Source organism: Moschus berezovskii, chromosome 8, assembly GCF_049115385.1.
Source record: "Moschus berezovskii isolate FMDL1 chromosome 8, NW_MosBer_1.0, whole genome shotgun sequence".
Lineage (NCBI taxonomy): Eukaryota > Metazoa > Chordata > Mammalia > Artiodactyla > Moschidae > Moschus > Moschus berezovskii.
In genome coordinates this window covers 90,687,235-90,706,832 of record NC_142467.1, presented here as the reverse complement: position 1 = coordinate 90,706,832, position 19,598 = coordinate 90,687,235, and the positions used below count along the sequence as shown (strand labels likewise).

General features: G+C 39.6%; 1 protein-coding gene across 1 annotated transcript in view; it reads left to right on the top strand.

Moving 5' to 3' along the window:
* The window catches only part of MEIKIN (meiotic kinetochore factor), a 176,209-nt gene that overhangs the window by 31,734 nt on the left and 124,877 nt on the right, over nt 1-19,598 (top strand). Inside the window, exon 6 of the mRNA XM_088838829.1 lies at nt 956-1,075. Coding sequence (XP_088694955.1) covers nt 956-1,075 — 120 coding nt within the window. The remainder of the gene's footprint in view (nt 1-955; nt 1,076-19,598) is intronic.

The following is a 19,598-nucleotide window of genomic DNA, read 5'->3' as shown; positions in this document are numbered from 1 at the left end:
GTGTTCCCACCACAATAAAATTAAAAATAAGAGAAGAAACCAAACAGAAATAGGAATACGAGGAAGATACTGGGGGAAAAAGTCTTCCTTGAGATAAAAATATGTATATTACATCCATTGAATAGGAAAAAGATGCTGTTTTTAAAAAAAAAGGGAGTGAGAATTTTCAGAGAATAAATTAAATGCAATAGCAGAATGGAAAACTTGGTAGAAGGATTAGAAGATAAATTGAGATTTCCCAGGGAAAAAAATGTCAGGAGGGAAAAAAAGGAGAAAAAAGATTAGTTAGAGAAGTAGTATATGAAATCTAATATCAAATAATAGGAGTCTCAGAAAAAGATAATGAAATAAACAGGAGGAAGAAAATTACCAAAGATATAACTCAACAGTTAGATCTAGATATCCAAGAAGTATGATTTCTGGCTGAAAGGGCCATACAGTGTCTAGCACAATAGATGAAAAACACCAAGACAGAACAATATGAAATTTCAGAACATCAGAGAATGTAATAAAAGAATAGATTTATACAGTTTGGTAGGGTTTAGGATTAAATAGATGAAGAATACAGAGAAATCTAAACAAACAGACTTTATTGGCTCCAGGAAAAACAAGAGGTGGTCATTGTATATATACCAAAAGAGTTAAAGACAGCATTTTTATGACAATTTATCATCATAACATTTGTATTGAATACTGGCCTAACTAAATATGCCATATAATAATATGAGGATAATGGGAAAAGTGGGGAAAAGAAAATAAGAATATTTGGGCATTGCAGTAGCCCAAAGATTATTTAATATCCTGATGTCCTCAAGGCTTTTCTTTATGCTTCACCTAAACTTTCTTCAATTACCATAGCTTTGTATGGGCTAGGAACCTAAGTTGGGGAGAAAAAGGTAACTTGCTACTTGTGTGCTGTTCAAAATTTTGTGCCATTTCTCCCTGCTTCTTTTAGAATGGGAGTGTCCCATGTTGGAAGAAAACATGCCATGTAAGAATTCTACTCTTTTGGACATAAGTAAAGCAGTAGCAGTAGAGAAGGTACCAGAGTTTTCAAATCTATCTGCAATTTTAGGTAAGTTTCACATTCTTTTTCCTCATGGCACAAGGGGAAAAACCCTTGTCAGTATTGAAAAAGCAAAGTATTTTTTTCTCTTGAATGATTTTTTAGCTAAATTAATCAATTAGGATTACTTTGGCTACACATAATATCTGACTAATAGTAACTTAAGCATATTTGGGTTTATTTTTTAAAAACATTAATTTTATTAATATACTTGCAGAAAAGTTGCAAAAATAATAAAAAGGGTTCCCATATACCTCCCATCCAGCTTTCTGAAATGTTATCTTCTATAACCATAATCAGTCAGGTGCTCAGTCATGTCCAACTCTTTGTGACCCCATGGACTGCATGCAGCATGCCAGGCTTCCCTGTCCATCAGCAACTCCCGGAGCTTGCTCAGACTCAGGTCCATTGAGTTGGTGATGCCACCCAACTACCTCATCCTCTGTTGTCCCCTTCTCTCCTGCTTTCAATCTTTCCCAGCATCAGTGTCTTTTCCAATGAGTCAGTTCTTTGCCTCAGGTGGCCAGAGTATTGGAGTTTCAGCTTCAGCATCAGTCCTTCCAATGAATATTCAGGACTGATTTCCTCTAGGATTTACTGGTTTGATCTCCTTGCAGTCCAAGGGACTCTCAAGAGTCTTCTCCAATACCACAGTTCAAAAGCATCAATTCTTCAGCATAAAACAATGGTCATAATTATGAAGTTAACATTGGCATTGAACTGTTAGCTACAGACCTTATTCACATTTCATCAGTTTTTCTGCTAATGTCTTTTCTTCTGATTCAGGATTCTACATTGCATTAGATTGTTCAGTTCAGTTCAGTCTCTCAGTCATGTCTGACTCTTTGTGGCCCCATGAACCACAGCACGCCAGGCCTCCCTCTCCATTACCAACTGCCGGAGTCGACCCAAACCCATGTCCATTGGGTCGGTGATGCCATCCAACCATCTCATCCTCTGTTGTCCCCTTCTCCTCCTGCCCTCAATCTTTCCCAGCATCAGGGTCTTCTGACTCAGCTCTTTGCATCAGGTGGCCAAAGTATTGGAGTTTCAGTTTCAACATCAGTCCTTCCAATGAACATCCAGGACTGATCTCCTTTAGGATGGACTGGTTGGATTTCCTTGCAGTCCAAGGGACTCTCAAGAGTATTCTCCAACACCACAGTTTGAAAGCATCAACTCTTGGCACTCAGCTTTCTTTATAGTTCGTCTCTTACGTCCATACATGACTACTGGAAAAACCATAGCCTTGACTAGATGGACCTTGTTGACAAAATAATGTCTGTGCTTTTTAATATGCCGTCTAGGTTGGTCATAACTTTCCTTCCAAGGAGTAAGTGTCTTTTAATTTCATGGCTGCAATCACCATCTGCAGTGATTTTGGAGCCCCCAAAAATAAAGTCAGCCACTGTTTCCTCATCTATTTGCGATGAAGTGATGGGACCAGATGCCATGATTGAAGTATTCTGAATGTTGAGCTTTAAGTCAACTTTTTCACTCTCTTCCTTCACCTTCATCAAGAGGCTCTTTAGCTCTTCACTTTCTTCCATAAGGGTGGTGTCATCTGCATATCTAAGGTTATTGATATTTCTCCTGGCAATCTTGATTCCAACTTGTGCTTCTTCCAGCCCAGCATTTCTTATGATGTACTCTGCATATAAGTTAGATTGTTATTTCTCCTTTGATCTACTGTGACAGATCTTCAGTCTTTGTCTTTTGTAAGTTTGATACTTTTGAAGATTACTGATCAGTTATTTTGTAGAATGTCCTTCAATTTGAATTTGTCTAGTGTTTTATCATGATTAGAAAGAGATTATGCAATTTTTGATAAGAATACCACAGAAATGATGTTGTATTAAGGAATTCTTAATGTCAGTGCATTTATGTTAATATTGGTCATATTAATGTTCACTTGATTAAGGTGATATCTGGTTTTCTCCACTGTAAAGTTACTAGTTTCCCTCTATAGTTAATAAATACCTTAAGAAAGATAGTTTATGACACCATAAGTACTGTTTCTCCTCAGACTTTCATTCACTGATACTACCATTCATCAGAGGAACTTGACTGCAACAGTTCTTTCTGTGGTGTTCATGTAATGGTAATTTTCAATCAATACTTTGCTGTTACCTGTTCCATTTATTAATTGAAATTACTTTTTGTAAAATAACTATTTTCTGCCATTTATTTATTCAGTTATTTATATCAGTATGAACTCATGGATATTTATTTTATGGGTTAAAATCCACTTCTTTCTTGCTTTGTCTCTCTCTCTCTCTTCCTCCCTCCCTCCCTTCCTTCCTTTATCCTATTATACACAGAGAGAAGTTTCAGATTTGTTAACCCAGATCCCTGTGAGAAATACATTTACTAAGTAGATTACTACAACATTTATGTACAGTTCTATCTGTCTTTAGCATTACAGTGTCCTAGCAACAGACTCTTCCAAAATTAGGCAGGTTAGTTCTTTTCCTCCACTTTCACTGAAATTATTATTTAGTTGTTATATAGTAATTCATACATTCCTTTGGTAGTGTTGAATTCAGTTTTTGATTCCCCCTTCCTGTTTGGTTTTGTTTATTTTTTTCAGGGGGAGGGGGCTCTGTGAAGGTATGTGAAACATTACTATGGTTCTAAGAATTATAGTTATACAAAAAAAGATTATCAGAAGAGTATTGCTTTATCTTCTTCTGCTGCTACCATGATGCTTTTGCCCTCTTCTTTCTACCCCATTTCCACCCACCCCTTTTTGGTAAGCAGTCTCTTTATGCTTTATCTTTTTTGTGTTTCTTTTACACAAATGAACAAAGTACTGTGTATTTCCTTTCTTTTTTTAATTGAGGTATAGTTGATTTACAAGATTGTATTAGTTTCAGGTATACAGCAAGGTGTTATCTATATATGTATTTTTCCGATTATTTTCCATTATATATTATCACTGGAAAAGAGTCTGATGCTAGGAAGAATTGGGGGTGGGAGGAGACGGGGACGACAGAGAATGAGATGGCTGGATGGCATCACCGACTCGATGGACATGAGTTTGAGTGAACTCCGGGAGTTGGTGATGGACAGGGAGGCCCGGTGTGCTGTGATTCATGGGGTCGCAAAGAGTCGGACACGACTGAGTGACTGAACTGAACTGAACTGAACTGAACAAGATATTGAATATAATTCTCTATGCTATAGAGTAAATCCTTGTTACTTATCTATTTTAGGTATAGTAGTTTGTTTCTCTTAATCCTATACTCTGAATTTGTCCCTCTCCCTCTTCTCTTTCCCCTTTTATAGCCATACATTTGTTTTCTATGTCTGTGAGTCTGTTTCTGTTTTGTAAATTAACTCATTTGTATTATTTTTTAGATACCACATATAAGAGATACCATAAATTTGTCTTTCTCTGTCTGACTTACTTCACTAAATATATTATTCTCTAGGTCCATCCATGTTGCTGCGCATGGCAATATTACATTCTTTTTATGGCTAAGTAATATTCCATTATATATGTGTGTGTGTATGTATATACACATACATACATATTACATCTTAAGTTAATCATCTGTTGATAGGCACTTGGGTTGTTTCCATGTCTTGACTATCATAAATAGTGCTGCTGTGACTGTTAGGATGCATGTATCTTTTTAAATTAGAGTTTCCATCTTTTCTTGGCCATCTGTGTGTCTTCTTTAGAGATATGTTTATTTAGGTCTTCTGCTCATTTTTGGATTGAGTTGTTTGCTTTTTCATATCGAGTTGTTTGACCTGTCTGTGTCTGTTGGATATTAACCCGTTGTCAGTTGCATCATTTACTAATATTCTCTTTCGTTCTGTTGGTTGTCTTTTCACTTGGTTGATGGTTTCCTTTGCTGTGCAAAAGCTTTTAAGCTTAATTGGGTCCCATATATTTATTTTTGTTTTGATTTCTTTTGCCTTGGGAGACTGAGCATAGAAGATATTGCTACGATTTATGTCCAAAATATTTTGCCTGTGTTCTCTTCTAGGAGTTTCATCATGTCATGTTTTCAGTCCTTTTTCTTTTCTCTTCTGCATTAGGTCTTCATTGTTGTGCATGGGATTTCTCTAGTTGTGGCTTCTGAGCTTCTCATTGTGATGGCTTCTCGTTGCGGAGCACAGATTCTATGGTGCAAGGGCTTCAGTTGTTTCAGCTCACAGGCTGTAGAATTCAGGCTTCATAGTTGTGGCACACAGGTTTAGTTCCTCCTCAGCATGTGGAATCCTAGTTCCCAGACGAGGGATCAAACCCATGCCCTGCATTAGCAGGTGGATTCTAAACTACTGGACTACCAGGGAAATCTCTGTCATGTCTTTATATTTATTAAAGCATCTTGAGTTTATTTTTGTACATGATGTGAGGGCATGTTCCAATTTCACTGATTTACATGTAGCTATCTAGCAACCCACTCCATTATTCTTGCCTATAGAATCCCCATTGACAGAGGAGCCTGATGGGCTACAGTTCATGGGGTTGCAGAGTCAGACACCACTGAGTGACTAAGCACAGCACAACACATCCAGCTTTCCTAGCACCTCTTGCTGAAGAGACTGTCTTTTCTCCATTGTATATTTTTGCCTCCTTTACTGTAGATTAATTGACTGTGTCTGTTTTTGTGCTAATACCATGCTGTTTGGATTACTGTATCTTTGTAGTATTGTCTGAAATCTGGAAGGGTTATGCTTCCTGCTTTGTTCTTTTTTCTCAGGATTTCTTTGGCAGTCTGGGACTCCTGTGGTTTCATATGAATTTTTGGATTATTAGTTCTTGTTCTGTTAAATATGCCATGGGCATTTTGCTATCGATTGCATCAAATCTGCAGATTTCTTTGAGGAGTATTGTGATTTTAAAAATATTAATTTTTATAATCTGAAAGCTTGGGATATCTTTCCATATCTTTGAATCATCTTCTATCCTTAATCAGTATTTTATAGTTTTCAGCATGTAGGTCTTTTACCTCCTCAGCTAAGTTTATTCTAAAACATTTTTTATATGATTTTTTTTATCGGAGGCTAATTATTTTAAAATATTATATTGGTTGGTTTTGCCATACATTGACATGAATCCACCCCGGGTGTACATGAGTTCCCCTTCCTGAACCCCCTTTCCACCTCCCTCCTCCCCTTATCCTCCCTCTGGGTCATTCCGATGCACCAGCCCCAAGCATCCTGTATCATGCGTTGAACCTGGACTGGTGATTTGTTTCACGTATGATAATATACATGTTTCAATGCCATTCTCCCGAATTATGCCACCCTCGCCCTCTCCCACAGAGTCCAAAAGACTGTTCCATACACCTGTGTCTCTTTTGCTGTCTTGTATACAGGGTTATCATTACCATCTTTCTAAATTCCATATATATGCGTTAGTATACTCTATTGGTGTTTTTCTTTCTGGCTTACTTCACTCTGTATAATAGGCTCCAGTTTCATCCACCTCATTAGAACTGATTCAAATGCATTCTTTTTAATGAGTAACACTCCATTGTGTATATGTACCAAAGCTTTCTTATCCATTCGTCTGCAGATGGACATCTAGGTTGCTTCCATGTCCTCGCTATTATAAACAGTGCTGCGATGAACATTGGAGTAGGTGTGTCTCTTTCAATTCTGGTTTCCTCGGTGTGTATGTCCAGGAGTGTGATTGCTGGATCATATGGCAGTTTTCTGGGAAGGATTGGAGGCAGGAGGAGAAGGGGATGACAGAGAATGAGATGGCTGGATGGCATCACTGACTCGATGGATATGAGTTTGAGTGAACTCTGGGAGTTGGTGATGGACAGGGAGGCCTGGCGTGCTGTGATTCATGGGGTCGCAAAGAGTCGGACACGACTGAGTGACTGAACTGAACTGAACTGATGGCAGTTCTGTTTCCAGTTTTTTGAGGAATCTCCACACTATTCTCCACAGTGGCTGTACTAGTTTGCATTCCCACCAACAGTGTAAGAGGGTTCCCTTCTCTCCACACCATCTCCAGCACTTATTGCATGTAGACTTTTGGATAGCAGCCATTCTGACTGGTGTGAAGTGGTATCTCATTGTAGTTTTGATTTGCATTTCTCTGATTATGAGGGATGTTGAGCATTTTTTCATGTATTTATAAGCCATCTTTATGTCTTCTTTGGAGAAATGTCTGTTTAGTTCTTTGGCCCATTTTTTGATTGGGTCGTTTATTTTTTTGGAATTGAGCTGCAGGAGCTGCTTGTATATTTTGGAGATTAATTCTTTGTCAGTTGTTTCATTTGCTATTATTTTCTCCCATTCTGAAGGCTGTCTTTTCACCTTGCTAATAGTTTCCTTTGCTGTGCAGAAGCTTTTAATTTTAATTAGGTCCCATTTGTTTATTTTTGCTTTTATTTCCAATATTCTGGGAGGTGGGTCTTGGAGGATCCTGCTGTGATTTATGTCAGAGAGTGTTTTGCCTATGTTCTCCTCTAGGAGTTTTATAGTTTCTGGTCTTACATTTAGATCTTTAATCCATTTTGAGTTTATTTTTGTGTGTGGTGTTAGGAAATGTTCCAGTTTCATTCTTTTACAAGTGGCTGACCAGTTTTCCCAGCACCACTTGTTAAAGAGACTGTCTTTTCTCCATTTTATATTCTTGCCTCCTTTGTCAAAGATAAAGTGTCCATAGGAGCGTGGGTTTATCTCTGGGCTTTCTATTTTGTTCCATTGATCTATATTTCTGTCTTTATGCCAGTACCATACTGTCTTGATGACTGTGGCTTTGTATTAGTGCCTGAAGTCTGGTAGGTTGATTCCCCCAGTTCCATTCTTCTTCCTCAAGATTGCTTTGGCTATTCGAGGTTTTTTGTATTTCCATACACATTGTGAGATTATTTGTTCTAGCTCTGTGAAAAATATCGTTGGTAGCTTGATAGGGATTGCATTGAATGTATAAATTACTTTGGGTAGTATACTCATTTTTACAATATTTATTCTTCCAATCCATGAACACGGTACATTTCTCCATCAGTGTCCTCTTTGATTACTTTCACCAGTGTTTTATAGTTTTCTATGTACAGGTCTTTTGTTTCTTTAGAACCAAATATTCATTTGGTTCTTTCTTTATTCCTAAGTATTTAATTCTTTTTGTTGCAACAGTGAATGGAATAGTTTCCTTAATTTTTCTTTCTATTTTCTCATTATTAGTGTATAGGAATGCAAGGGATTTCTGTGTGTTGATTTTATATCCTGCAACTTTACTGTATTCATTGATTAGCTCTAGTAGTTTTCTGGTAGAGTCTTTAGGGTTTTCTGTGTAGAGGATCATGTTATCAGTGAACAGTGAAAGTTTTACTTCTTCTTTTCCAATTTGTATTCCTTTTATGTCTTTTTCTGCTCTTATTGCTGTGGCCAAAACTTCCAGAACTATGTTGAATAGTAGTGGTGTGAGTGGGCACCCTTGTCTTGTTCCTGACTTTAGGGGAAATGCTTTTAGTTTTTCACCATTGAGGATAATGTTTGCTGTGGGTTTGTCATATATAGCTTTTATTATGTTGAGATATGTCCCTTCTATTCCCACTTTCTGGAGGGTTTTTATCATAAATGGATGTTGAATTTTGTCAAAGGCTTTCTCTGCATCTATTGAGATAATCATATGATTTTTATTTTTCAGTTTGTCAATGTGGTGTATTACGTTGATTGATTTGTGAATATTGAAGAACCCTTGCATTCCTGGGATAAAGCCCACTTGGTCATGATGTATGATCTTCTTAATGTGTTGTTGGATTCTGATTGCTAGAATTTTGTTAAGGATTTTTGCATCTATGTTCATCAATGATACTGGCCTGTAGTTTTCTTTATTTGTGGGATCTTTACCAGGTTTTGGGATTAGGGTGATGTTGGCCTCATAGAATGAGTTTGGAAGTTTCCCTTCCTCAGCAATTTTCTGGAAGAGTTTGAGTAGAATAGGTATTAGCTCTTCTCTGAATTTTTGGTAGAATTCAGCTGTGAAGCCGTCTGGACCTGGGCTTTTGTTTCCTGGAAGATTTCTGATTACAGCTTCTATATCCATGCTATTGATGGGTCTATTAAGATTTTCTATTTCTTCCTGGTTCAGCTTTGGAAAGTTGTACTTTTCTAAGATTTTGTCCATTTCTTCCAAGCTATCCATTTTATTGCCATATAATTGCTGATCATATTCTCTAATAATACTTTGTATTTCTGTGTTGTCAGTTGTGATCTCTCCATTTTCATTTCTAATTTTATTCATTTGGTTCTTCTCCCTTTGTTTCTTGATGAGTCTGGCTAGTGGTTTGTCAATTTTATTTACCTTCTCAAAGAACCAGTTTTTGGCTTTATTGATTTTTGCTATGCTCTCTTTTGTTTCTTTTGCATTTATTTCTGCCCTAATTTTTAAGATTTCTTTGCTTTTACTAACTCTGGGTTCTTCATTTCTTCCTTTTCTAGTTTCCTTAGATGTAGAGTTAGGTTATTTAGTTGACTTTTTTCTTGTTTCTTGAGGTGTGCCTGTATTGCTATGAACTTGACCCTTAGCACTGCTTTTACGGTGTCCCAGAGGTTTTGGGTTGTTGTGTTTTCATTTTCATTCATTTCTATGCATATTTTGATTTCTCTTTTGATTTCTTCTATGATTTGTTATTCAGCAGCGTGTTGTTCAGCCTCCAAATGTTGCCATTTTTAATAGTTTTTCTCCTGTATTTGAGATCTAATCTTACTGCATTGTGGTCAGAAAAGATCCTTGGAATTATTTCATTTTTCTTGAATTTGCAAGGCTAGATTTATGGCACAGGATGTGATCTATCCTGGAAAAGGTTCTGTGTGCGCTTGAGAAAAAGATGAAATTAATTGTGTTGGGGTGAAATGTCCTATAGAGATCTATTAGGTCTAACTGGTCTATTGTATCGTTTAAAGTTTGTGTTTCCTTGTTAATTTTCTGTTTAGTTGATCTATCCATAGGTGTGAGTGGGGTATTAAAGTCTCCCACTATTATTGCGTTGCTGTTAATTTCCCCTTTCATACTTGTTAGTAATTGTCTTACATATTGCGGTGCTCCTATGTTGGGTGCATAAATATTTATAATTGTTATATCTTCTTCTTGAATTGATCCTTTGATCATTATGTAGTTTCCTTCTTTGTCTCGTTTCACAGCCTTTGTTTTAAAATCTATTTTATCTAATAAGAGTATTGCTACTCCTGCTTTCTTTGGTCTCTATTTGCATGGAATATCTTTTTCCAGCCCTTCACTTTCAGTCTGTATGTGTTCCTCGTTATGAGGTGGGTCTCTTGTAGACAACATATATGGGGGTCTTGTTTTTGTATCCATTCAGCCAATCTTTGTATTTTGGCTGGGGCATTCAACCCATTTACGTTTAAGGTGATTATTGATAAGTATGATCCTGTTGCCATTTTCTTTATTGTTCTGGGTTTGAGTTTATATACCCTTTCTGTGTTTCCTGTCTAGAGAAGAGCTGGTTTGGTGATGATGAATTCTCTCAGCTTTTGCTTTTCTGTTTAAAATGTACTGGAATGGGTGAATTTAACTCAGATGACCATTATATCTACTACTGTGGGCAGGAAACCCTTAGAAGAAATGGAGTAGCCATCATGGTCAACAAAAGAGTCTGAAATACAGTACTTGGTTGCAATCTTATTTTTTTTTGTTTTGGTGTTTTTCCCCCAGTCCTTTTTTTTTTCCTCTTTTTTTATAATTGGAGGCTAATTATTTTACAATATTATATTGGTTGGTTTTGCCATACAATGACATGAATCCACCCCGGGTGTACATGAGTTCCCCTTCCTGAATCCCCCTCCCACCTCCCTTTGGATGCAGTCTTAAAAACGACAGAATGATTTCTGTTCGTTTCCAAGGCAAACCATTCAGTATTACAGTAATCCAAGTCTATGCCCCAACCAGTAATGCTGAAGAAGCCGAAGTTGAACAGTTCTATATAGACCTACAAGACCTTTTAGAACTAACACCCAAAAAAGATGTCCTTTTCATTATAGGGGACTGGAATGCAAAAGTAGGAAGTCAAGAAACACCTGGAGTAACAGGCAAATTTGGCCTTGGAGCATGAAATGAAGCAGGGCAAAGGCTAATAGAGTTTTGCCAAGAGAACGCACTGGTCATAGCAAATACCCTCTTCCAACAACACAAGAGAAGACTCTACACATGGACATCACCAGATGGTCAACACCGAAATCATATTGATTATATTCTTTGCAGCCAAAGATGGAGAAGCTGTATACAGTTAGCAAAAACAAGACCAGGAGCTGACTGTGGCTCAGATCATGAACTCCTCATTGCCAAATTCAGACTTAAGTTGAAGAAAGTAGGGCAAACCACTAGACCATTCAGATATGACCTAAATCAAATCCCTTATGATTATACAGTGGAAGTAAGAAATAGATTTAAGGGACTAGATCTGATAGGTAGAGTGCCTGATAAACTCTGGATGGAGGTTTGTGACATTGTACAGGAGACAGGGACCAAGACCATCCCCATGGAAAAGAAATGCAAAAAAGCACAATGGCTGTCTGAGGAGGCCTTACAAATAGCTGTGAAAAGAAGAGAAGAGAAAAGCAAAGGAGAAAAGGAAAGATATAAGCATCTGAATGCAGAGTTCCAAAGAATAGCACGGAGAGATAAGAAAGCCTTCCTCAGCAATCAGTGCAAAGAAATAGAGGAAAACAACAGAATAGGAAAAACAAGAGATCTTTTCAAGAAAATTAGAGATATCAAGGGAACATTTCATGCAAAGATGGGCTCGATAAAGGACAGAAATGGTATGGACCTAACAGAAGCAAAAGATATTAAGAAGAGGTGGAAACAATACACAGAAGAACTGTACAAAAAAGATCTTCATGACAAAGATAATCACGATGGCGTGATCATTCACCTGGAACCAGACATCTTGGAATGTGAAGTCAAGTGGGCCTTAGAGAGTATCACTATGAACAAAGCTAGTGGAAGTGATGGAATTCCAATTGAGCTATTTCAAATCCTGAAAGATGATGCTGTGAAAGTGCTGCAGTCAATATGCCAGCAAATTTGGAAAACTCAGCAGTGGCCCCAGGACTGGAAAAGGTCAGTCTTCATTCCAATCCCAAAGAAAGGGAATGCCAAAGAATGCTCAAACTACCGCACAATTGCACTCATCTCACACGCTAGTAAAGTCATGCTCAAAATTCTCCAAGCCAGGCTTCAGCAATATGTGAACCGTGAACTCCCAGATGTTCAAGCAGATTTTAGAAAAGGCAGAGGCACCAGAGATCAAATTGCCAACATCCTCTGGATCATGGAGAAAGTAAGAGAGTTCCAGAAAAACATCTATTTCTGCTTCATTGACTATGCCAAAGCCTTTGACTGTGTGGATCACAATAAACTGTGGAACACTCTGAAAGAGATGGGAATCCCAGACCACCTGACCTGCCTCTTGAGAAACCTGTATGCAGGTCAGGAAGCAACAGTTAGAACTGGACATGGAACAACAGACTGGTTCCAAATAGGAAAAGGTGTACGTCAAGGTTGTATATTGTCACCCTGCTTATTTATATACAGAGTGCATCATGAGGAACGCTGGGGTGGAAGAAGCACAAGCTGGAATCAAGATTGGCGGGAGAAATATCAATAACCTCAGATATGCAGATGACACCACCCTTATGGCAGAAAGTGAAGAGGAACTCAAAAACCTCTTGATGAAAGTGAAAGAGGAGAGTGAAAAGTTTGGCTTAAAGCTCGACATTCAGAAAACGAAGATCATGGCATCTGGTCCCATTGCTTCATGGGAAATAGATGGGGAAACTGTGGAAATAGTGTCAGACTTTATTTTTTGGGCTCCAAAATCACTGCAGATGCTGATTGCAGCCATGGAATTAAAAGACACTTACTCCTTGGAAGGAAAGTTATGACCAACCTAGATAGCATATTAAAAAGCAGAGACATTACTTTGCCAACCAAGGTCCATCTAGTCAAAGCTTTTTTCCCATGGTCATGTATGGATGTGAGAGTTGGACTGTGAAGAAAGCTGTCGCCAAAGAATTGATGCTTTTGAACTGTGGTGCTGGAGGAGACTCTTGAGAGTCCCTTGGACTGCAAGGAGATCCAACCAGTCCATTCTAAAGGAGATCAATCCTGAGTGTTCATTGGAAGGACTGATGCTAAAGCTGAAACTCCGATACTTTGGCCACCTCATGCGACGAGTTGACTCAATGTAAAAGAGTCTGATGCTGGGAGGGATTGGGGGTGGGAGGAGACGGGGACGACAGAGAATGAGATGGCTGGATGGCATCACTGACTCGATAGACATGAGTTTGAGTGAACTCCGGGAGTTGGTAATGGACAGGGAGGCCTGGCGTGTTGTGATTCATGGGCTGGCAAAGAGTCGGACACGACTGAGTGACTGAACTGAACTGAACTGAAAGCTTTTGATTTCTCCTTCATATTTGAATGAGATCCTTGCTGCGTATAGTAATCTGGGCTGTAGGTTACTTTCTTTCATCACTTAAAGTATGTCTTGCTATTATCTCCTGGCCTGAAGAGTTTCTGTTGAAAGATAAGCTGTTATCCTTATGGGAATCCCCTTGTGTGTTATTTGTTGCTCTTCCCTTGCTGCTTTTAATATTTGTTCTTTGTGTTTGATCTTTGTTAATTTGATTAATATGTGTTTGGAATATTTTGCCTTGAGTTTATCCTGTTGGGGACTCTCTGGGTTTCTTGGACTTGGGTGATTATTTCCTTCCCTATTTAGGGAAATTTTCAACTATTATCTCCTCAAGTATTCTCTCATGGCTTTCTTTTTGTATTCTTCTGGGACTCCTATGATTCGAATGTTGGGGCGTTTGACATTGCCCCAGAGGTCTCTAATATTGTCCTCATTTGTTTTAATTCGTTTTTCTTTTTCCATCTTTGTTTCATTTATTTCTACAATTCTATCTTCTAGCTTGCTTATCCTGTCTTTTTTTTTTTTGCCCCGGGTTTACATAAGTTCCCCCTCCTGAACCCCCCTCCCACCTCCCTCCTCCCTTTATCCACCCTCTGGGTCATCCCCGCATGCCAGCCCCGAGCATCCTATAACATGCATTGACCCTGAACTAGTGATTCATTTCACATATGACAACATACGTGTTTCAATGCCATTCTCCCAAATCATCCCACCCTCACCCTCTCCCATAGAGTTCCAAAGACTGTTCTATACATCTGTGTCTCTTTTGCTGTCTTGTATACAGGGTTATCATTTGCATCTTTCTAAATTCCATATATATGTGTTAGTATACTGTATTGGTGTTTTTCTTTCTGGCTTACTTCACTCTGTATAATAGGCTCCAGCTTCATCCACTTCGTTAGAACTGATTCAAATGTATTCTTTTTAATGGCTGAATAATACTCCATTGTGTATATGTACCAAAGCTTTCTTATCCATTCCTCTGCAGATGGACATCTAGGTTGCTTCCATGTCCTGGCTATTATAAACAGTGCTGCAATGAACATTGGAGTACACGTGTCTCTTTCAATTCTGGTTTCCTCGGTGTGTATGCCCAGGAGTGTGATTGCTGGATCATATGGCAGTTCTATTTCCAATTTTTTGAGGAATCTCCACACTGTTCTCCATAGTGGCTGTACTAGTTTGCATTCCAACCAACAGTGTAAGAGGGTTCCTTTCTCTCCATACCATCTCCAGCACTTATTGCATGTAGACTTTTGGATAGCAGCCATTCTGACTGGTGTGAATTGGTATCTCATTGTGGTTTTGATTTGCATTTCTCTGATTATGAGGGATGTTGAGCATTTTTTCATGTGTTTGTTAGCCATCTTTATGTCTTCTTTGGAGAAATGTCTGTTTAGTTCTTTGGCCCATTTTTTGATTGGGTCATTTATTTTTCTGGAATTGAGCTGCTTATCCTGTCTTTTGCCTCCATTATTCTACTGTTTGTTCCCTCGAGAGTGTTTCTGATCTCATATATTGCATTATTCATTGTATATTGACTCTTTTTTATTTTCTCTAATTCCTTATTAAACATTTCCTGCATCTTCTCAATCCTTTTCTCCAGTTTATTTATCTGTAACTCCAGTTTGCTTTCCAGATTTTGAATCATTTTCACAATTAAAATTCAAAATTCTTTATCAGGTAGATTCCCTATATCTTCCTCTTTTGTTTGTGTTGGTGGGCATTTATCCTGTTCCTTTACTTGCTGGGTATTTCTCTGCCTCTTCATCTTGCTTATATTGCTGTGCTTCGGGTGGCCTTTCCGTCTTCTGACAGTTTGTGGAGTTCTCTTTATTATGTAGTTTCCTTGCTGTGTGTGGGGTTGGACAGGTGGCTTGTCAAGGTTCCCTGGTTAGGGAAGCTTGTTTCGGTGTTCTGGTGGGTGGAGCTGGATTTCTTCTCTCTGGAGTGCAATGAAGTGTACAGTAATGAGTTTGAGATGTCAGTGGGTTGGAGTGGCTTTGGGCAGCCTGTATATTGAAGCTCAGGGCTATTCTCCTGTGTTGCTGGAGAATTTGCATGGTATGTCTTTCTCTGAAACTTGTTGACCCTTGGGTGGTGCCTGGTTTCAGTGTATGTATGGAAGCATTTGATGAGCTCCTATCAGTTAATGTTCCCTGGAACAGGAGATCTCTGGTGTTCTCAGGATTTGGACTTAAGCCTCTGCCTCTGGTTTTCAGTCTTATTCTTGCCGTTGGCTCAGGACTTCTCCATCTGTCACTTCCAAGACAGTTCCTTCTGTTAAAGCTCTTCTGTTTGCTGGACTCTTCAGTGTCTAATTCCTGTCCAGACACCAGGGGGCGGTGGTGGACACTTTTTTCGGCTCACCTGTTCAGTTGTGCTGTGGGGAGGGAGGGACGCTGCTAGCAAATATCACTGGCATCTGCGGGGAGTGCTCTCAGTGTCTCGGCTGCACTGGAATTGCTCCCGCTCTCGGAGTGTGTGCTTTCCCTGCTTATGCTTCTCAGGCTCTCGGTTGCTCTGCCGGGAACTGTCCGAGGCTGGCGCTGGGTTGCATGCACTTCCCAGGTCTGAGTGGCTCAGGTTTAGGTACTCGGGTACTCCACAAAGCCGCAGACTCGGTTGGGCCTGCTTTTTGTGCCTTCCCGGGTCCAAGCAGCTCAGGTGACCAGGCGTTTGGTGAGCACAGTTGCGGAGACTTATCTCCTCCCTGGTCCCTGCCGCTCGGTTTTCTGGGTGTACAACCAACGTACCTTCTCAGGCGGATATCAACCAGCCTGAACCCAAGAAGTCTTGGTTAGCAATGAAGCCTGCCTGCAGCTTGGTATGGGAAGCCTCTCTGGGGCTGCGGTTGCCCCTTCCGGCTCTGGCCACCCTCCCCTGCCTGTCCCGGCGGGGGATGGGGGATGGGCCGACCGCAGCCATCTCACTCTGCTCAGTCCTTTGTTCTGTGAGCGCGGCTGGTGGAGTCTTAGGTTGGATCTTTAAGCCTTTTTGCAGACTTTTCGCCTTTCCGTGGGGTTGCTTTCCCACAGTCTGCTTAGCTGTCTCCCGTCAGCATCCTCAGATTGCCCTCGGGGCCTACAGGCCTGGTCCTCTCTAAGCGCTGCCTCCCATGCCTCTCTGTCTGGCCCCTGCTTGCTAGTGGAGGGTGCATGCATCTACACGGCTTCTCTGCTGGGAGTTTCCTCTGGGCACTTAGCTTGTGGGTTTTAATTATTTATTTCTTTTTTTTCTCCTGGTTATGTGGCCCTCCGAGGTTCCAAGGCTTGTCACAGACTTGCTAGTGAGTGTTTCCAGGTGTTTGGAAACCTCTCTCTTTTTTTTTTTTTTTTAGGCCTCCCTTCCCGGGATGGAGCTCTGTCCCTCCCTCTTTTGTCTCTCTTTTTATCTTTTATATTATTTCCTACCTCCTTTTGAAGACAATGGGCTGCTTTTCTGGGTGCCTGATGTCCTCTGCCGGCATTCAGAAGTTGTTTTGTGGGATTTACTCAGCGTTCAAATGTTCTTTTGGTGATTTTATGGGGGAGAAAGTGGTCGCCCCGTCCTATTCCTCCGCCACCTTCCTCTACCCATCAATCGTTTTATATATTTGCCTTTCCTGTTGTGTTTTTTTCCCATTACTATAGATTCTTGCTGCTTTTCTATTTAGAAAAGACCTTTCAGTATTTCTTTTATGGTAGGTGTAGTAGTGTTGAATTTGTTTCATTGTTGCTTATCAGAGAAATTCTTTATCTTTCTTTCTATTCTAGATGATAATCTTGCTGATAGAGTATCCTAGGTTGCAGTATCCTAGGTTTTTTCCTTTCAGGTCTTGGAATATATTATGCTACTGCATTATGGCCTGTAAAATTTCTGCAGATAAATCAGCTGGTAGCTTTTTGGGGGGAGGGGTCCCGTTGTAATTGGCTCTGTTTTTTTTTTTCACTGCCTTACAATCCTCTCTTTAACTTTTGCCATTTTAATTATGATATACCTTGATGTGCTCTATTTGAGTTAATCTTATTTAGTACCCTTTGTGCTGGCTATACTTGTTTCCGTCTTTAGTGTGGAAAGTTTTCAGCCATAATTTCTTCAAATACATTTCCATCCATTTCTCATTTACTCTTTTTAGGACCCCTGTTGTGTAGGTTGGAATGTTTTATATTATCCCATATGTTTCATATGTTGCTTTCAGTTTTTTCATTTGTCTTTCTGTCTGCTATTCTGATTGAATGATTTCTATTATTCTATCTTCTAGATCACTTGTTTGTTCTTCTGTGTCATTTACTTTGCTATTCATTGCTTCTAGATTGGTTTTTATCTTGATAATTGAATTGTCTAGTTTTGATTGGTTCATTTTTATAATTTCTAGTTCCTGTTACAGTGGTCTGCATTTCTATCAATAATGTTTCTTAGTTATGTTAACTTTTTTATTACTACCTTTTTTAATTCAGGGTTTAGAGGACTGGTGATCTCTGTTTCCTTGTTTTTGCTTACAGAGGATTTATTTGTTCTTTTAATTGGGAGCAGTCCCTCTGACTTCATTTTACTTAACTTTGTCTGTCTTTATTAATTTAAGAGAAACAGTTCTCTTCCATGATCTTGAAGGGATGTTTTTATGTGGGAGCATCCTGGTTCAGGATGTGTGTGTCCAGTGTTTTTGGTGTAAGGGCTGGTTTTGGTATTGACACCAGCCATGTCTCTCCTCAGATTGTGCTGACTATTATTATTCCCTAGATAGTGGGTGTGGTTCATGCTAGTCTATCTGGAGCCTATGCAGAATGTGAGGCAGGGCTTCCTCTCTGCTCAGTGGCTGTCACCATCTTGTCAGAGGCAAAGTTTGCTCCCCAGTTGTTGGATTAGAAGCTCTAAGGGTCAGGTTTGATCAGGATCTGTTGACTTTGAGTGTGTCCTCTACCCCACAGCAGGTGAGACCCATTTGGTCACAGAGCACCTATGTGCTGCCTGTGTAGACATCTGTGGTTCTGCCCAGAAACAGCTCAGGGTCGCATCCATTTCTCTGTTGTGTTCATCCTAGCACAAGGCTGTGATGAGACATGGACTGAGGCTGGGGATCAGGGCATTGTGAATACAGGAAGTGAAGTGGCTATACTGCCCCTTGAGATCTGAGCTGCCTCCCTGGCAGATCTCTCCCAAAACTTGTCTGCTCCAGATCTACCACTCAGGTGTGGTAAGGAGTTGGTGGAGCCAGGGCATTCTCAGTGGGAGACAAACCACCACCTACTCCTGTGCCGACAATGGTCTCCACAGCTCCACTCAGATCACATTCCAGCCACTCTCAACTGTCTCTGCATAGCTAGATGAAATATCCTTTCCCAGGGCTTTTGTGTTCAAGGTTCAGCACTTAGCCATAACACACTCTTTTTTTAATTTTTAAAAAATATTTATTTTTTAATTGAAGGATTATTGCTTTACAGAATTTTGTTGTTTTCTGTCAAACCTCAGCATGAATCAGCCATAGGTATACATATATCCCTTCCCTTTTGAACCTCCTTCCCATCTCCCTACCCATCCCACCCCTCTAGATTGATACAGAGCCCCCTGTTTGAGTTTCCTGAGACATATAGTAAATTCCTATTGGCTGTCTGTTTTACATATGGGAATGTAAGTTTCCATGTTGCTCTGTCCATACATCTCACCCTCCTCCCCTCTCCCCATGTCCATAAGTCTATTCTCTATGTCTGTCTGTCCACTGCTGCCCCATAAATCAGTTCTGCAGTACCATTTTTCTAGATTCCGTATATATGGGTTAGAATACGATATTTATCTTTCTCTTCCTGACTTACTTCACTCTGTATAATTGGCTCTAGGTTCATCCACCTCATTAGAACTGACTCAAATGAGTTCCTTTTTATGGCTGAGTAAAATTCTATTCTGTATATGTACCACAATTTCTTTATCCATTCATCTGTCGATGGACATCGATGTTGCTTCCATGTTCCAGCTATTGTAAATAGTGCTGCAATGAACAATGGGATTACATGTGTCTTTTTCAATTTTGGTTTCCTCAGGTTATATGCCTAGGAGTGGGATTGCTGGGTCATATGGTGGTTTTATTCCTAGTTTTTTAAGGACTCTCCATACCATCTTCCATAGTGGCTGAATCA